Genomic DNA, 20,535 nt, shown 5'->3' with positions numbered 1-20,535 from the left:
AATGGGTGGATGGGTCAGGAAAACCATAAATACTAAAGGTGGAACGAATGTAGTACATCACTCATCGTCCTCTCCGTACCGATAAAATTCATTGACAAAAATGAAGGGTTTGGTTGTTGTTAACATGTAGGACAACCAGCATGAAACGACAACTTGATCCATTGTTATATAGACAATATGTACCATTTTGCCATAACAGGATGTGAACACGATTTTCACCCTCGATGTTATCATTTTCGTATATTTGCTTGAACACTAATATAGCTGTCGGGGTTTACTAGATGTTTTTTCTGTCTTACTTTTCTTTTTAAGACTGGTTGTTAACATATAAACAAAAATACTCAACAAATACAGCAACAAAAGCTACTCAAATTACTTTACTTTATTGTTGGAATGCATTTATCAGATGTTTATTTCAAGTTACTTTTTAAGCATGTCTGAATAGAATGCTTTCTCTCGGAAACCATATCAATGGAGATATTTATATTGCTTTACATTAATAAGTATGTTTCTTACACGTAAATGAAGAATAACATATATATTAAGCTTCCGGGTTTATACACGTGTTTGATCAAGAGGACTATCCTGGTACAATACTCACATTTAAGTTAATTGAGTGCCTGTTCAATGATTGATAAATTGTGGAGCAGAACATTAAAATAGCCTCACTGTAGAGATCTAAAGTAGAAATAGCAGGCGTATTTGGCTGAGTGCTGCGATGTAACAGAAGTCTCAAAGAAACTAGAATTTATAAGGATATATTAACAAACTTATAATATGAACTGCCATGATATTGTTACATTATTTTCAATGCTGTTAGCCTGTTTGATTCCTACAGTTTTGTTTCATTTCTTCTTAGTGTTTAAATATTCAGAAATTAGTTGCTTCACATCAAAGTCCTGTCATAGAGATGCATACATGAATGATATTTCACCGCAATCAGAGATATTATATTTGCTAATATCAGCATCCTTTGTATAACTTGTTTACATTAAGTAACTTTTTTAGCTATTATTCAAATACCACTGCAAATACAAGATACTTGGCTGTATGATGACACGGTTGATGACACATTGTTATAAAATACATTAAATTCAGATGTGACTTTTGCTGAGATTTCCGCTTTCAGTACATTTTTAATTTAATTTTACTTTTAACTTTTAAGTTAAATTATCTGCTATTAAAAACACCTATTTTGAAGATATCCAAAAAGTGTTGCCATATATAGTACTATTATTTAGTTTAACGTAGCGCAACGCACTTTACTAAGCATAATAACTAAAGATTGTCCAGAAACTTACATACTTAACATAATTTACGATAGGAGAGAGAGAAAACAATGTATAACGAGATTCAAATCATTCATATATCAGCCCAGGCGTCCAATGAGATGTCCGGAATCTCGTCCTTGTCGCTACAGGAGACGCGATGATTATTGAAGTCTGTCTTTTCCGGGTATCCTGCTTCCAGAATCAGTTCGTAGAAATATCTGTTGATAAGTGAAAGCTCTTGTATCAAGTTAGGGTCACTATTCACACACGGACACCCACACAAACACGCACACACGCACACTGCATTCATATTTGAAATAAGGAACACCATGTCCTTAACTCATTGTGTATGGGTCTGCCAAGGGTCACAGAAAGAGGACATTCGGGACATATTTCGCAGTAACATTCATTATTTTATTATTGACATTACTTATCAAACAACAATATCAAATGAATTATTTATGGGTACACAAATGATATGCCGAATAACTCAAAGGGTGCATAAAATATACAAGTAATTATTTTAATTTAGGTTTAGACAGCGATCGCTATATCTGTAAACAAATTCGCTGCTTTTCCAAACTTTTAATCTATAAATGTTTGCCGGTTTCATATATCTCCTATATGTAAGCTAGTTCAGTTTCAGTCAGAATTTGCTTTATTTTAATCAATTATTATTCGAAACAATTTTAACATAGAGACATGATTTTGAAAAGTAACTTACCGTCCGTCGTCGGCCTGTTTCTCGTCTGGTAGTTTAAAGACCGCTGGTTGAATGGAATCCAAACGAATGTTTTCGCAAATGAGACGCGCCAAAGTCATCTTCTGGATTGCTTCAACTTGGTCTAAAAATAAAAGCAGTCATGTAAACAGAATAAAGTTATATTTAAACCATAAACTTATTTTGCAACGCAATATCTATTGATGCAGTAAGGTATTTTATTCTGTTCTAAGGACCATCACGTTTGCTGGCTACTCAAAAAATTCCAATAATACACGAGTATTAACTAACTTTAAGATCACATGGTAAAGATAAACTAAAGTACTTTTGTCTCCATTCGATGCTATGTTATGGCTTATACATATGCGTAAGCTTATAACTTCCGTATCTGTAATTGAAGTTAATTCACTTTTGGTAGGTAAACTCTGGCGTATCTACTACCGTTGTGAAGTCATATGATGTTGGCCTATGCTGTATTCTTTCGTTCAAATTGAATGAAGTTGTAACATGATACTAACAGAGCTTTATATTCCAATAATTAAGACAAGAATGGACGATTATTTATCCATGCAATCTGCAAATAATAGTTTTTATTTCCATTCATACCAGTTATTGCACCTACAAATTAGAATTCTTTGTGAGAGAAATAAATGTCATGAACTACCCTCACCAAGCAGATAAGAAAAATCTTATTCCAATCCGGTGATATCCTATATTTTAAAATTCATGTCTGAGAGCTATCATTTTGTTAATCAGTGACGTGATAGTGCCACACATATATCATAAAGGTGATGTTTGATTTGTCTCTCCTTTAAAACTGCAATTTTGCACCATCTTTAACATGAAAGGGTTATACCTTGTGTCCATCCATCTCTTTCAGTATTCTCATACCAGAAACGGTCACCATATTTCAGGTTCTTGAATTGCTCTCCAAGAACGCAAGCTGTAGTGATACCGACAAGAGCGCCTGGTGCGGGTTTTTCCGCGTGCATTCCCACAAATATATCGATTTTGTCGACGTCCCTGAAATAAAGATAATCCACGTTTATGGTAAATGATATGATGATGTTAAAATGCCGATTTGAACTTGACTTATTTAGCAACAAAAAGTTAATTACCTTAAAGATAGAGACAAATATCGGGAAAAGCGTATTGATATGTTGGATGGCACAATTGCTAATATCAAAGTGAAATACGGTTGCCTTCCCTTTAATTGCCAAGTTTTTAGTCAGTATTGTATACGTTTATTGTTATCCACATTTTTGACATAGTTGAGGTATTTTCGAATCAAGCGTTGGATGTGACAAACAGTATAAAGCTTCATGTAACCATGTTTTACTTACTTATAAACCCTTTTGAGGGCTTCTTGAGTATCAGAGTCCATGATGTCATCAAGGTCATCCCAACTGTCCGGCACAGTTAAGTTACAATGTCTCCTATAAGCAGGATAAGCTGGCAACCCGTGGTCACGACTACGTTGGATATTAAGGGCAATCAGGTCTATGCCTCCTTTTCTTCAATTGAAGGAAAACAGAACGAACGAACGTAACCAGAATGGGAAAAGTATGCTTGTAATTTTACTTTCATCTGTTTCCGTTTTCCTTTTTCTAATTTTAAGTAAGATACAAAGTAATGTATTTCTGGTTAAGATGCCTAGTTGGTTTTATTATTTATGTATGGTAACCTCTTCTTACCATCAGTTATGCTTCGAACATAGGGATACGAATAAACAAAGACCATGAAAATATATCTCACACAGTATTGAAACGAAAAACATTATACAACACTTTGAATCCATGGATCTCGTATGAGTAAGATCGTTACCTCACTCACTCAGAACTCCCACTTGAAACCTTTCAAAATATATTCGTAAAGACGCATACCCAGTTAGAGGATTCTCAAAGAGATGAGTTGATACAGATTTGCTAAAGTGTCTGTCTACTGGCAGTAGCTTAGAGCATATCATTCCAAGCAGTAGCGAAGAAACCGATCCATATTCTGTCTCGTACATGTGAGCGGCGTTGAAGAATGAACTACGCATTTCAATGGATGGAAATTCGTCGTGGTCATAAAGAGATGTTACACGTGTTAAGGTGTCAGGTATCATGCTGTGACCGAAACGCATGAATGCTGCCGCAAACTCGTTTGTAATGGTAGGATTAACCTGGAGATAAAATTTACCGAACAGTTTTAGATAAACAACAATACCCATGGGCGGGATTACGGGGGGGGCAAGAGGGGGCATTTGCCCCCCCACTTTTTCCCAAATCTTAGTTTTGTCGTTTTTGCAGACAAATGTGCACAACCCTAATCGAAGTTATCCCCCCACAACAGCTCTATCAAATAGGCCTATTTGTTTCGAATCTAAGTCGAATTTGTGTTTAAGATCGTAACATGTAGCATGCAGAATAACTGGAGCTGGAGCTAGCACATGGTTCGCAGCACAGGTTACGAATCCTGGAGCTAACACACAAGCGATTCAATTCTGCATGTGATGAATCCGCGGCATGTGCTACAGTGCTAGCTTCAGGAATTGATTTTCAACGTTGCTGCTCTACTGAATGCGTTGAATAACTAAATCCAGAGAAACGATTTACGAAAGCCAGATTTGCATATTGGGTATATCAATAATTATACACTGACACATGACAACCCCCCCCCCCCCGTGTCATTCAACAATATGCAATGGCGTATGCCGATGTAATTTCTTTACTGCTCGAAATCACCCCTCCTCGACTTCAGTGGCGACGGAACCGGTGGACTTGAGGGGCTTATCCCCCATGAAAAAAAGTGGGGGGGGGGGGTAAAGGTATGTTCAGCCCCAATATTTGCCAAGTGCTCCAAGAAGTGGGGACCGCGGGGAGAATTTCGAAGTGGGTGCTGAACATATTCTTGATCGGTACAAGTGTACAATATACTAATAATTTTAGGGGGAAAGAACTGTCTAGATGCAGTTTATTGTTACCAGAGGTGTCATTTTTGCTGATCTAGGATTTCCTTTTTGCTTAAATTTCGACGCGCCGTGCCAACTGATGGTGGTGCACCGCCTAAACAGTGACGTATAAGCTTCAGTTGTACATCACCATATAAGTTCTTCTATCCGCCCTCCCTAAATTTACACATGTTCATTAATTGTTTAGATGCAATTTAAAGCCTATATGGGTGTTAATTTTACCGATCTAAGGGTACCTTTCATCGAAAATTTCGACGCTCCTTGCCAACCGATGATGGCGCTCCGCTTAGATAGTGACGTATAACAAAAGTTGTACATCACCATTTGACCATAATTCTACTATCAATCCTCTTCAAATTTTTAAACAATAATTAACTATCTAGATACAAATTGCAGACATGAGATCCATATTTCAAGGAAGGGTACATGCAGCTTAGAGCACTCGGGAAGTGCCATTTCCGGCCATCTGGAGGGTTTGTAAAGCCAAAAAATTTCTTGTACGCTCCGCGCCAACCGATGGTGGCGCTCCGCTTAGATAGTCTTGCTGGCAGGTTTGCCCCCCCCCCCCCACTTTCACAACTCAAATCCCGTCCCTGACAATACCACATCAAAAAATATACATATTGAGCACGAGATATAATACTCTAAAACGAGAAAATGTTTTGCACAAAAATCTACAATCTCAGAATTAATTCTTTATCTTATCTTGTTCATACTTGATGCCTGCATATGTCGCCAAGTTCGTCATCATTTTGAACAAACGTTTTGCATGTAAAGTTATACTTCGCTGTTTATATCCTGGTCACCAAAAAGGTTGTTGAAATTATGAAAGACAATGTTAATAGATACTTATAGTCATTGTCTTAATCATGCCAAAAGTGAAAGTTAGCCTAAATGTGCAACTATAGATAAGCGGTTTTAACGTCTTTATGTCGTCATCGTGAAACTATATTCGGTGTTGTTATTGAGTTACTGTAACCAAGCTCGAAAATATATTGAAGGTATAGTATAAATACCGTTTTATTGTATCCATCGTATCCGTTCCATGATCCCAACTTATATTTGTCCATGATTTCTTTCCCCAACACCAGTGGAAGGAATTCATCGTAGGTTATTTTCTGCATTACGGCAACAAGAATTTGCCTTGCTTCTTGGTATAAGCGATCATCGTCCCAGTCCGAATGGTCGCTATAAAGTAAGCCAGCAATGCGATTATGCTCCCGCACAAATAAGGTATGTAGGCTTGTTAGTCCTGGCTGCTCTGCGGCTCTGACGTCCCCACCCCTCCCACAATGGTTCTTATCTCCGATTTCTAAACATGCTTGATTCTCTTTATCAGGAGGTAGTAAGTGAATATGGACTTCATCAATTACTTGTACTTCAACTTGCATTTTACCTTGGCCTGACAGAAATTTAATTTAAAAAAAAAAACAAATATAAATTATAGTTACAACTAACTAACTTCTTGTTTCATAATTTGATCGTTGTTGTGAAATATGTGACATTATCCTTGCATAATGTACTTTCATGCATGAAATGAATAGCATGGCAACGTTTTCCATCTCAGTAGTATTACAAGCTCTAGTATAGATTCGAATGTGACCGATCCACTTCATTACATTTGCTTGGTATAATTTCCATACAAATTGCTGTTTTCGTTATACCCTTAAACGCAGGGCTGTATCTTATACACTAACTGAAGATCTTCACGCCCTGCCCATTGCCCCACCCCTTCCCCCGCTCACTGAGGAGCAATTCCCACCTACCGCTTTGTCTAATCTTAGTTTTTCATTGTTTCATATTTTGAACCAAGGTTCGTTGAGCTCGTGGAAAATCTGAAACTCTTATACCATCAACATCACATAACATCGTCATATTGCTCACAAATTCTCTATCCATGGAAACCTAGATAGAGCCGTTTATAGGGCTCTGCCAAATATACTGACACACCACCTCTATATGAGGAAGGAGTTCAACAACATTTGTACATTTACACGAAGCAACGTCAGTTCAGAGATTGTTTAATCGCAAGAACAGAAGAATGAACTTTCCTAATCTCATAGAGTATACTGCAGATGGAAACAGAAAAAGTTCGTTTCGTTAGGACTGTTTTAGACAACATTGGTGAATTACCTACTTTCATATTTTTTGTACTAATTTTGGTTTATATAATATTGTAAGTCCCTTGGTTCAATGAACGTTCCCCTATTTATCGTTAACTATTATCACGGGGTGGAGTTCCCATTCATAGGTTCCCATCCCCCGCCCTCATCCCATCCCACCCCCACTTGTAAATTCTTTAAGTAAAAATGCCATATTTAAAGACTGGTATGACAAATTTCCTGCAACAGCAGATAGTACATATATACCTTCTTCCTTGTCCAGCAGTGCCTCTGCATCTTCTGGAAAGCTACCATACACGTTAGAAGCATCAACAAATGACGTGATCGTGTTCTCGTGGGTTCGTGAACCTGGAGCACAGTCTCCTGGAATAGTTGGACGCGAACGTCGAAATGGAATACATCCAGCTGTTCCACAAACTTCATCATCTTCATCATCACAAGGGATTGAAAAGCAACTGTTGTTCTCATCATCGTCGGTGCAAGTGCAGTTAACTGAAAATAGAAAATAGATGTGATTTCGATATGTTTTCCTTGAAATACACTTTAATACATTTATGCATACACACACTCACTCGATTATGTTCAAAGATATGGATGCCACATACGGTATTTCGCTGATATCAGTTGATGTTATAACCAAACACATTGCTAAAAGAACGTAAGTTCATATGGACGGACATTCTTACGGATATAGTCCAGCACTTAAAAGAGACGTCTCCAAAGATCAACTTTGGAGGCATACCCGGTATAGAAACAAAATAAAATGAGCAAATACCTCTCAGAGCAGGTGTAAGATTAATATCATGGTCCAGGAATTGTCCAAAATGCATAACAAGTTCTGAAGCCCCATGTGTTGAAAATGTACCTTCTTCGTTACCAACGAAGGCCTTGGAAACCTCTCTCGCGGTTGATTTGTACCATCTGGGTCTTGCGATACCTGCAAGGGGTTTTCGATAAGTTAATTAGTGTACAGCCAATTATTCATGACGTTTGTACTCACACCCAATCATAAAAAACGACATGTCGGGTTACTACAGGGTATGATATAATACGGCACATTTGTTAAGGGGTCAAGCGTTGTGTTATTGCAGTTGTCATCACGTATGTGTCAAGGTAACGTTTTTTATTATCACCATGTTACGTTGCAATATATTTCTTATCGTGAGAACATGGTATACCGCCGGATTATGTCTAACCTGAACACGAGATCAAAACACATTTCATCTGGCTGTGAAGTTGTTGTCTTTGGTCCCGGTCAACTGTTTATAGGTATGACCGGCTGACGGTTATGGTAGGCCACCCGACGGATTCGCACGTTATTACAACTACACGTGCAAACCTCGTTCTTATTATGCAGTTGGCCAACATACCGAGTACTGTCCGTGGTCCTCTTCACTTTTCAAACTTTTTTTTCGTTAATCTTTGTTTCTCTTTTTTATTAGATTTCAAAACGAAAAAAAGATAACTCTTTACGTTGTTGTTTGACATAAAATTCATTATTTGTTAATGTTCCTTCTCTATATTATCCTGCGATGTCGCCATATGTACTGAAGTACCGTGGCAAATATGTATCTAGCCGCCTTTACAACTCTTAATGTAAACTTCTGAGGGTTATGAGTTGAAATCCTTTCTGTAAATCCTTCGACTGCGATGCATGTTTCTTTCGCTTGAAAAGTTTACATAGCCCTAAATGGACCTACTGAAGAGAATGTATTGGCATGTGTTCAGTCATCATCATCTTTTTCTTTTTTCTTGATTATTGAAGAGAATGGACTAAATACTTATGGTCAATCAATCGGGAGGATTGAAGGTGATTTTTAAGGCGTATATTAATTCTTGCGGAGGTGAAACCGGAAGATTTTTAGTCTATTACACCGCATTGAATATTACGGTACTAAATGTTTTGCATGATGATTGGACATTTGTACGATTAATTGACATGGAAACTGGATTAATTTAGTCATATAAAACGTCTTACAAATGAGTGGAACCGTATCGTTGAAGAATTGGTAATATCAAAATAGAATGATATCCTTCAAAATATTGAGTCATTTACCATCTTTATAGGCTGATGGCAACAATCTCAGATAAGGATAGCCAGCTTTGCCCCAGTTTGGATTGTCAATGTTGTTACACACACCATCAAAGGATCGATATTTGTTTTCTTTACAATCTTCAACTTCCGGTGCTGCGTCGTATCCTACCCATTCACAAAAGTTGGAAAGCCTTCGACGAAGTTTTTTTTCCAAGTCACTAAAAATATAACAAAGAAACTTTAATAGGTAGTACCCACTGGTGAAAGCCTTTCCAGTTACAACTACAGCCACCCCAAAACGCCCATGTGCACACCACAGATGGAGAGCGTACAATTGGTAAGAAGAAAGCAGTAAATCTGGGTAATATGAATCAACAAGTAGTGACTATGAATAAGCATTCAGGGAGTAGTAGACAAAATCAGTCTCGAAACCCATAAATTACACTACGTTTCTATCCCTCTCTCTCTCTCTCTGTTCTTCTCTTGTCATTCAAAGTAAGGACTTTTGCGTGGAATTACCATTTCCATTGTCTGCCTAAATGAAACGAGAACTTGTATTTGAACAAAACCTAACTACACTCGCATTCACCTCTCAACCAAGACGTCTTGTATATTTTCAAACCCTATTCGAGAGCTCGATGGACGTCTGAACATTGAGAGCCCTGGTATTTAAACTGGTTTGCTTTGATGACCCTATTGTTCACCGTAATCATCTTGGCGAGGCCCCAGTGGGGTTGATGTGGGCCTGGTGAATGTGTCAGCGGGGAGGATTTAACTCCCCACCACCTTTTCATTTTGATTAATTGTGCTTTTTGAAGATCTCACTTTGAATACCAGGGACTTAGACAGTTGTCAAGAATATCATTAGTTGATATAATATGTAGAGTATGTGTAAAAGTAAGTAAAAGAACGTCGGTTAAGTAAAATATGTAGAGAATTGCTATTTTCATAGTAATATCTAATCCAGACACTTTTACGATATGTATAAAACATACTACGGTCGAACTTACTCCCTTTCGTCTTCATCTATGTCAGGGTCAGCCAACTTTCTCTGAGCTCTTTCAATTGACAAGACGGCGTCAAGAAACGCCTGACTAGTTTCTTCAGCTGTTCCTCTGCGATTGCGAACATGACGCATCTCATCACTCGAAAATCTTGCTAAAACTTGTTGAGAGCTTCTACTGAACATTTGACTTCCAAGTTCTGCATTCGAACAAGGAGAAACAAGAAAGGCTTTAGAACCGAACAAGTTTGCTTTGAAGTAAGCTTGATTAGTGACGTGCACGGGATTTCAAAGGTGGGATAGGGGAGGGTGGCATATTCCAACTTTTCCCCGACTGATTTTGAGGGGAGTGGCTGTGTTGATTTCGTCTGCCTTACAGACGGTCTGGAACCTCCCCCTTTCCCCTGATTAACCTTTAGGACTAATGTAGCATATTTTTACTGTTTCATTTTACCTTGATCATTATCGTCTTCGTACGCGAAAATGAAGCTTAATCCTGCAACCAGCAGAGCTGCAAGAAGGACACACCTGCAAAATGAATGATTGAATGATTGAATGACTGATGGATGGATGGATGGATGGATGGATGGATGGATGGATGGATGGATGGATGGATGGATGGATGGATGGATGGATGGATGGATGGATGGATGGATGGATGGATGGATGGATGGATGGATGGATGGATGGATGGATGGATGGATGGATGGATGGATGGATGGATGGATGGATGGATGGATGGATGGATGGATGGATGGATGGATGGATGGATGGATGGATGGATGGATGGATGGATGGATGGATGGATGGATGGATGGATGGATGGATGGATGGATGGATGGATGGATGGATGGATGGATGGATGGATGGATGGATGGATGGATGGATGGATGGATGGATGGATGGATGGATGGATGGATGGATGGATGGATGGATGGATGGATGGATGGATGGATGGATGGATGGATGGATGGATGGATGGATGGATGGATGGATGGATGGATGGATGGATGGATGGATGGATGGATGGATGGATGGATGGATGGATGGATGGATGGATGGATGGATGGATGGATGGATGGATGGATGGATGGATGGATGGATGGATGGATGGATGGATGGATGGATGGATGGATGGATGGATGGATGGATGGATGGATGGATGGATGGATGGATGGATGGATGGATGGATGGATGGATGGATGGATGGATGGATGGATGGATGGATGGATGGATGGATGGATGGATGGATGGATGGATGGATGGATGGATGGATGGATGGATGGATGGATGGATGGATGGATGGATGGATGGATGGATGGATGGATGGATGGATGGATGGATGGATGGATGGATGGATGGATGGATGGATGGATGTTATTCAGCATGGTGTTATCTTAATAGTCATGAAACATTAATGACTGGAAAAGAAATGTAATCCGACATCAATACACAAAAGATTGCAAAATGTTTGTATCCGCAGACTTTTGTCATCGCATGCAATCTCATGGTGGCATAAGACATGTTAAGAAACTTCTATCGATCTGGCCTAAAAAATGTTTTCAACTTGAAGAAGAATCCACGTTTTTCATTGTAATTTTATCTCACATCAAGTAAAGCTCGGAACAGGAGAATTAATTTGACGAATACATATGCAAATATTTGTTTGCAAAATCGGAACACGTCATTGTTAATGTGTGTGTTTTTTTAGCATATTTGATGGAACGTCCGCAAATCCGAAAACTGTACATGCATTTGGTAAAACATCCATCACAACTTACAGAGAGATAGCTTAGAATAAAAAATATATACTATAAATATTTCTACGTATCAATACCTCTATGCTTTTCATTTGGAGATTTGCCTTGGGAAAAGGGGAAAAGACTTCATTGTGAAAACGCCACAGGTTCATTCTCTGACGTCGCTGTGACATCGAAACTTGAAACTATGAAACTTGCTTCGTTACTAATTTACTCTGTATTGTTTCACATAAATTTACAAGAAAATAGACAACCCTTTATTAGCCATTTCTTTTTATTCGGTCGAAGGAAAAATAACAACTACCTTTAGTGTTTGGGTTCGAATTTTCCACAACAGTTTGTATATATAGCTTGTATATACGATACAAGTTTGTGAGAGTTTGAATTCAATCTGCACATGCATTCGATACCGAAAAAATGAGATCAATTTATCCCAACCAAACCGCGATGAAATTTGATCGTGGTTTGCAATAGTGTACATGTGTCTGGTTCTAAAGTAAAGGTATCATTTGCCTAAATGATTTCATTCATTTTAAAATACGACGTCCTCAATCAGTAACTGGCATAATGTCTTCCTTTCTAACTGTCATATTTGTGTTTTACTTTTATTCGGAATGACAGTGAAATTTACCCAAAGAACGTACCTTGTAGCAGCCATCGTACTGCGATCGTGTCTTCCCCTTGGTCCAGATGTGTACGACCTCGTTGAAATAAAGTTAACCTGATTATATAAAAGATAGCCAAACTTGTCTTTTAGCTTCTTGTGGTGCTGATTATTTTAATTGTCTATTGTAAAAACCTTTTTTTATAACCTTTATATCAAATAAGAGCGAATGTTTTCGAGCATTTGGTTGCCAAGACAATCGAGAGTGCAGTTTGCTCACGATGTTGTTAACATTAGTTTTTTCACAGTTTCTACATGTTTTTTGCTACATAAAATAACACCGAATATTTTTTTCATAACTTTTCAAAATAATTTTGTCAAAAAAAATATCAATATTAATTAGTTTATAGAATTATATATATACACACTGGATGCAGCTATCTATAGATCTACTAGTATCAATATCGAGAGGATGCATTTTACAGAGAAATTTGACCAAAAGAACATTCTTTTACTAAGTTTATAATTTACTTAACATTACTTGGATTTGCTTAAAGCATAGCATAAGCATAAGTCAATGTTGGTATCCATATCATGAAGTAACGAAAATGAACAAATTTTGCAAGGAAAATGAACATGTTGAACAAGACAGATAAAACACTGTCGGTCTTATATACCCAAAATAACAGTTCGGAAGTCGATACCAATTAAATTCAACAATTTTGACAAGGCCAGCCTATTGGGTGTTATTCGTACAACTATTGTGTTTCAAGCATTCACACCTAATCGATCGTTAGGCGTTAAAGAGATCAACAATGAACACTTAACACTGTCAGTTACCAGAGAAAAGTATTGGTTAAGCCCAAACCAAACAGATGTTTTTACTGAGTGTCGCTGTGTCCTTGCATGTTTGAGATCCAAATTTAGAGAAACTGTAAAATCGAAATATTTCGTGATAACATTTAACAAACATTGTGTTTACGACAAACACCCAAGGTTGAAATATCGTAGCAGGTGTTGTCCGCAAGCCTTTGTTGCAAAATGAGAATACAACATCAATGTTTGTAAACAACTAAACACCGACGTTTGACACGTTTATTAAACGCACTTTCTTAAGTTTCGATTCAGTTTTATATGTAATTTCTGTGGTCGTGTTCTGCAAGCTGGGCTTATTGTTACGTCCCAAAGTTCCAGTAACATTGAGGTTGTCTTTTGTTCTTTTTTGGTCAGATTTCATGTTGCCTCAAATCTGATGTTGCTAGGAGGCGAGGAAATAAACTCATGTTGTCTTAGCTCCTTTCACAATAGCTCAACCCATCCTCTGGAAAATGGCACAACCACATATACTTATGTTAGGGGGGAGGGGGGGCTGAAATTTCTCAAACGGAACATGCCACTTTCCTATTTTACTAAACCTTCCCGCTCGACGACATAACATTCCAGCTCAACCGCCCCAGTACAAAATGGTGCTGCCTCTGTATTTCTGTCATGCGTCAAAAGAAGGACTTCTTAGCTTTTGCTTTCAATGTTCTGAATTGCAAGGGCGTAGGAACCGGGGGGCTGGGGGCGCCAGCCCCCAGTGAAACATGTGGAGGGGCGGAAGTATCATTCCGCTTCGCAAGTCAGAAAACCCCTTTTTCATTTCCAAATGAGAAAAAAAATCTCATTTGGAGCACCAAATTGCATCTAAGGCCTGGTGAAAATACAAAATTAAGTTTACAAAATGGAGTGGGTGTTGAAGTGTGCTATATTGCACCAAATTGCATCTGAGGCTACCTGGAAATGCAAAAAAAATCCAAAGAGGAGGGGGACACCCCCTCCCCTTAGACCCCTCCCCCAGGCCGGCCATCAGTCTTCAGCGCCCCCACTCAAAAGTACCTTACTACGCCACTGCTGAATTGGGTTTCAAGCTGGATTTTGACGAAAGCCAATCAAAAGTTCGGTTTTAACCAAATTATATTGAATATATCATAGATGACCAGCATTCTCCAATATTGATTATTTATGTCTACAATCTGTACATTTGTCAAAAAAGTCAGTATAATTTCATCGTTCCGGACATAAATCAAGATAAAGCTACGGTGTACAATTGATCTAAATAACGACTAAATAAAGAAAAATAGACTGACCAAATCGATTTGCAAGACAAACTGATGTTGTTTTTATTCGGAGGATTAAAAAAATGAAATATTTGTATTTTGCGACTGATAAAATCAATTTAAACAATTATTTACCCCACTTGTTAAAGTAGCCTAATGTATCAAATTTGAAGCAGAACAGAATTGATCCAACTTCCAACCTATAATGAATGTTACAAACTGACGCGCAAATATCCCACTTCTTAGAATAACTACGTAAAATAATAAGTGTTGTAGTAATTGAGTTTTGATGAAACTCAGTTCTTAATTCAATTTTTCTTATCATCTTTTGATAATACAGAAATAACCGAGCATTAAGTGCAGTAGGAAAGCAACATATATAAAACACTAAGAAGCAGAAATGTTGTTGTTAAAGCTAGCGACGTCAGTTTATATGAAAAGAACAAAAAAAACAGAAAGCTTCATTGAAGTACGACAGGTAATTTAAGAGAGATCAAATTTCAATAAAAATGAAAAATGACAGAAGAAAAATTAAACGAGAAGGGGAAAAAAAGACAAAATAAAGTATTTCAAACATACGCTACAAGAGGTAAGAGCCAAACGAAAAGTATACTTACAACGAAATATGATGACACTGCAGCTCCAAAGTCTTCTTGTTCGTTGTGTGATCAATGTCGAGATAAATCAGATGATTTTAAATATGTCCGTCTGTCTGTTTGTCATGTCTACACAGTTAACCTTCGAAATGGTGACAGAAACAACGGTGACGTCATCGACCCACCTTTGATTTCCACACCGTTTTATGTCGGTTACATTGATTTCAATTTTAGTTCTCATGTGACTCTCAAAAAAAACATGGGTTTTGTCCTGTGTAATTTGTGGATAGACTTGAAAAGAGAAAGACACCTGGTTTGGTTTAAACTATTATCTTCCTTCTTATTTACTTTCACGTCACATTTTCCTTTCATTTCAAATGTGAGTACGTGGAGTGCATCTAGTGTAAGTAAGCAAATATGTAATAGATATGTTTCTAGTGCTTCGATAATCATTAAACAGAAAATTTTAATTACGGAGTATAATCAAATAAAAACCATGAGAAGCATATTGAAAATAACTGCACAATAGAAGAAAACTACACAATGGTACAAGTCAAAGTACTGCTATTGTCCCTTCTTCTGATTTGATCCTCAATACACACATACATGTACTTAATGATACAGCAAAATAGCCTGTATATGAATAAAATATGTATTCACAGGTGTTGGATGTTGCCAGGGGTAGGCACACACACAATACGTCTAGTCTCATGTACGGCCGTGGTCTGTGGAGAACGTTACACTTCTAGGGTGGGTAGAGTTTCCTACCTAGAATGTTAGATATTCGATTGAAGGGCCCATATAATGATTAAAAATTTCCAAGGGACCTTAGACAGTAGTCCTACGTGACGTTACTGTACTGATCGCATTTTGCCAGACAGCAGAATAAAGAACGTGCACATCTGGATATCTAGATAGATCAGTGCCCGTTTGGTTTACTGACTGCACCGTTAATATTAATATTATGCTTATGCAGATGGGTTTATACTTGTCACTGCCCCCCCCCCCCCTGTGGCCTGGGCCTTGTGAGGCCGCACCGGCACAGTTATGCCCCTGATATATGATGAATATTGTCCATATACCGACATAACAAGCCTATCAGATATTATCGAAAACTGTTGGTAACACAACGGAAATGTAATAAAATGAATTTAAATAACGGAATGTTGACCAAGATGGGGCACGAATCCAGAATGGTTTTATATTTGAAAATCTAGAAACATCGATGAAACATTTGTCCCTGCGAGTGAAGTAATCATAACAAAAGGTGCAATTTTCATAGCAAACGAGACGTGTTTACATTCTAGTATGCAAAATAAATGAAGGCCTGCTGTAACATTACTTAATTCTCTCCTTCTGTTTTTATAGGGGTGGTTGGGGTGGGTGGGGTGGGTGGGACGGTGGGGTGGGGTGGGGTGGGGGTCAGTGATCAATAAATGCAGTGTCATTACTGTGCCAGAGTGGAAATTGCCGTTATTCCATAGTTACACACTCAAATCAGGGTCGGATTAAGCGAGTAACCTGGCACGTGCAGGGCCCTACATTTGGCTGTTTTGAACAAACTGATATATGCTACTGTTACTAATGACGAGTGTACGCTGATTAAAAACTATTCCCGGCAAATAGACTCACCCAAAACTGCGGTTCACAGTGGAGTCGCGGCCGTAAACAATCTAGGTGCAACTTCTACCTCCAAGTTGCCCGTTTTCGGATCATTCTCTTACCAGAGATGAACTATTGTCAGTTTAAACACCCCCTCGTACCCCCCCCCCACCCAACCCTAAGCCGCGCTCCCTTCGACACCATACACGGTGTCCACGGGGCAGTAGCCTACGCTATGGGGCACCACTCTTTATACAAAAGAGCTAATATCAAACAGTGACATATTGAAGTCATGAAGTCACAAAATGGAAGCGGAGGCGCCATACAGTCCATCACCTCCCGATGCTCGTATAAGATACAGTAACTACTCTGTAAACTGATAAAATAGATCAACAGCAAGAATGTGTTAAAATATCTTAACATGAGCCCTGATTCGCCACAACAGGTACTGTGAAACTGTTACCAGTGCTCTCATATGGTCACACAAACATCACAATAAAGTTCAACTCAAGGGACCTCTCTATTTTTTTCCAGGCCCTCAGCGACCAGAAGCTACAAATGCGACCCTCAGCGGTACGATGGAAAATATATTGGCTATTATAACTCATGTCCTCATTGACAAATCCGTACATTTTCCTTCGATTTTAGTGCTAGCATGTTGCTAGATTTTGTGCAACTAAAGCTGGGCCCAACGGAAGCAGGACACTTCGCCCAACAACCATTTCGCCCAACTGCCATTTCGCCCAACCTTACCATTTCGCCCAACCAGCCTGGTCATTTCGCCCAACCAGCCTGGTCATTTCGCCCAACCAGCCTGGTCATTTCGCCCAACCAGCCTGGTCATTTCGCCCAACCAGTCTGGTCATTTCGCCCAACCTTGATTAAATATGATATTTCAAAAGGAAACGTTCGGGAATTGTTAACGTTACAGGATACGAACCGAATATTAAGGAATCTTGAGGATGGATCAGTGTTTTAGGGGTTAGGTTTGATAGGTTTGATATAGTAAACGTTCGGGAAATGTTAACGTTACGGGATACGAACCGAGTATTAAGGAAACTTGAAGTCGTGGTTAAATTGATAACATATGTGATTACATAAGTGGTTACATTGATTAAATATAGTAATTCAATATTACGGACGGGTTTAATATTTTTTTCAATTTAATAAGGAAACGTTCGGGAATTGTTAGTCAGTAGAATGGATCAGTGTTTACGTTTGATAGGTTTTTATGAAGACCGATTCCCCTGTGTTTGTATAATAATATAACTTCCATTGTATGCGTAACTTCGCCTAAAGTAGTGTAATCCTCCCATATATACCCGAAATAACTGCTCAGCTACTCCGATCGATATCGAGATATCGAGCGGACCTCACTTTTTTATTTACCTATTACGAAGTAACCTAACCCAAAATAAATCAAATTGAACTAGTGGAATAGAAAAAAGTAATATTATTCTGACTGAATATTAGTAAAAAATAAGGTTGGGCGAAATGACCAACACGGTTGGGCGAAATGACCATGATGGTTGGGCGAAATGACAATGCTGGTTGGGCGAAATGACCAGGCTGGTTGGGCGAAATGACCAGGCTGGTTGGGCGAAATGGCAGTTGGGCGAAATGGTTGTTGGGCGAAGTGACTAGAAAGCAAACCCAACCCTGTATTAACCTGTCGCGTTTATACTGGTAATACATAATTACATATATAACAAAAGGGAAAATTCTTAGCTTCGGAAAACACAAATGACAAAGTTTATAGATACCATTATCTGCATACTTGACATTGTACTATCGCTTGGCTACTTAACAATGGTCATGCACATAGCAGTAACAGATGTTTTTCATCAGTTGTTTTGAAGGTTGTTTAAGGTATGAGAGGGTTACGGGTTGTTTCTCATGATCATGCAGTTATTTGATGAAAAATAACATCGCTCCATTAAAATATGCAAAAGTGACATACTTCCATCCCCCATAATACCTCGTGGGTGAGCTAGAAGAACAGTTCCTATATTAATAGAGAACTATTATCTACCTGATTTTTATTTATTTTCTTCATCATTGAGGTCACTTTGGGCATGCATCCAAAGAGCCATCGCTATTTATTCTGTTTTTTTTTTTACAAAGGGTCCTTTGTTATCCTTCTTTTTTTATTGTCATATTTAATGCGAGTAGTCTTGCTCAGTGCAAAAGCACTGCTTCCAAGGGAGCCTTCAATACAAAATAAATATACAATATTATGCAGTAGTAAAACGGTAAACATCCAAAAGCACAAAAAGGACGGCAAAAAGATAGACAAACAAATATCAGACATCTAAACAAAATATGTAAGTTTTCATATTGCGTTTAAAAATATTAACATTTGGCAAGCATTTCAAATTTGGGGAAAGACTGTTCCACGACCTGCCTCCAGAAAATTTTAAGGACCTTTTACCATTCCCAGATCTAACAGGAGCAAGTAAAACATTATTAGAGCATCTAGATCTAGTTCTGTATCAATGGCTATATCTCAGTAGAATAGTAGAATCAGTAAGGTAATCTGAAGCCAGGCCGTAGACACATATTTACATTAGAATATTCCTGAAATAAAATGCACGTTGACGAACATTTAGCCACCTTTAATTCAGCAAAAATATATGTAACATGCACATCCCGAAGCCCACACCCCAGGAATAATCTAGCTGCACGATTTTGAAGAATCTGAACCGAAGTGTTATGAAAAGAGTTAAAATTCTCATAGGGCGTCATGTAAATGTGTTATTAAATTATTAGTTCATAAAAAATTATTTGCTATATGTATTTTGTATAGGGTGTATTATAAATAGCACACATACTGGAGTCCTAACAATGGTCCAGTGTGACAACATTACATTACATCAACAATGTAATGGATAATCAAACGACATAGAAGTGGAACACATGTGATTCAGTGCAAACAGTGGTGTGTGAGATTAAATGGTTCAAATGGAGACTAATGGTGACACTGCTTAAGATTTTGGCAAGAAAATGGCTAATAATTATTGCAATCATATTAATTGCAACGTGAGAAGAGACATTCGATGTGAGCGGTGACTTATACTCAAGATCTCTGATGATGTCGAAAGCTACAGAGATGGTCCAATGGCTTCTCTTTTCATACTTTCTCTGAAGAGTGTTCTTTTTCTGATAAAGACAATGATGATAATGAATTCAATCACCGCTAACATACTAAGAATAACGATAATTCCGGCGTGAGATGGACAGTCTGGTGTAGTCGGTGTAGTGGGGATGTTTGTCGTGACCGAGGTGCTACTTGTATCTTCGCTGGTGGTAACTACACTGGTAGTTGCTGCGAATAAATAACGAAACACCAATTACGTCATCATTGTACCTAATAACTGGGTAAGAGCCAAAACTGATCAACCACAAACTTGAATATAGATGTTAATTCAATAAGAAACATTCACTTTTGGTTTGTAGCATAACTTACTAATTGAAGCTTATGAAATTTAAAAAAGAACGTTCCCAAATATCTTTTCTAAACATTGAAAGAAAATATCAAAAAGTAAGTCAAAATTCCGTCCCTCGCCGTGTCGAGACACAAACGTTTCATTGTAATATGCTTGACCCCGCCAAAAGTGTTACATTTCTTGGTGTTATAATTTACTGTAAGCTTATTTGGCACGAGCACATCAGTCATATATCTTCAAAAATATTGGTGTAATTGGCAGATTAAGACATTCCTTTTACCAAAAGGTATTCTTCTTACAATTTACCTCACTCTTGTTTATC

At 38.1% G+C, this 20,535-nt stretch overlaps 1 protein-coding gene across 3 annotated transcripts; it reads right to left on the bottom strand.

Annotated features, from left to right (window-relative positions):
• Window positions 1-367: 367 nt before the first annotated feature.
• LOC139970790 (peroxidasin homolog pxn-2-like) lies at window positions 368-19,871 on the bottom strand. Of its 3 annotated transcripts, none has more exons than XM_071976785.1 (14): window positions 18,421-19,871; window positions 15,187-17,449; window positions 12,511-12,587; window positions 10,561-10,634; window positions 10,114-10,306; window positions 9,125-9,321; window positions 7,844-8,005; window positions 7,315-7,560; window positions 5,962-6,347; window positions 3,876-4,156; window positions 3,336-3,506; window positions 2,849-3,015; window positions 1,996-2,116; window positions 368-1,489 (listed from the first exon to the last, which is right to left on the bottom strand). In XM_071976785.1, exons 3-14 carry the CDS (start codon window positions 12,522-12,524, stop codon window positions 1,363-1,365), a joined length of 2,139 nt encoding a protein of 712 aa, XP_071832886.1. In that variant the 5' UTR covers window positions 12,525-12,587; window positions 15,187-17,449; window positions 18,421-19,871; the 3' UTR covers window positions 368-1,362. The 3 variants fall into 3 exon arrangements, with proteins under 3 accessions (XP_071832886.1, XP_071832887.1, XP_071832888.1); XM_071976786.1 differs by having other exon boundaries at window positions 12,511-12,567; XM_071976787.1 differs by lacking the exons at window positions 10,561-10,634; window positions 15,187-17,449; window positions 18,421-19,871 and having other exon boundaries at window positions 12,511-12,561.
• Between the last annotated feature and the right edge of the window lie 664 nt (window positions 19,872-20,535).

This window comes from Apostichopus japonicus, chromosome 8, assembly GCF_037975245.1.
Source record: "Apostichopus japonicus isolate 1M-3 chromosome 8, ASM3797524v1, whole genome shotgun sequence".
Classification (NCBI taxonomy): domain Eukaryota; kingdom Metazoa; phylum Echinodermata; class Holothuroidea; order Aspidochirotida; family Stichopodidae; genus Apostichopus; species Apostichopus japonicus.
This window is presented reverse-complemented; position numbering and strand designations above follow the sequence as displayed.

What these genes read in the sequence shown, in the direction of transcription:
- LOC139970790 (XM_071976785.1), bottom strand. An exon ending in TCTTACACCTGCTCTGAGAG is followed by an intron (nt 7,561 to 7,843) that starts GTATTTGCTCAT and finishes TTCTATTTTCAG; the next exon opens with TTAACTGCACTTGCACCGAC. An exon ending in AAGAGATGGATGGACACAAG is followed by an intron (nt 2,117 to 2,848) that starts GTATAACCCTTT and finishes TTTTATTTTTAG; the next exon opens with ACCAAGTTGAAGCAATCCAG.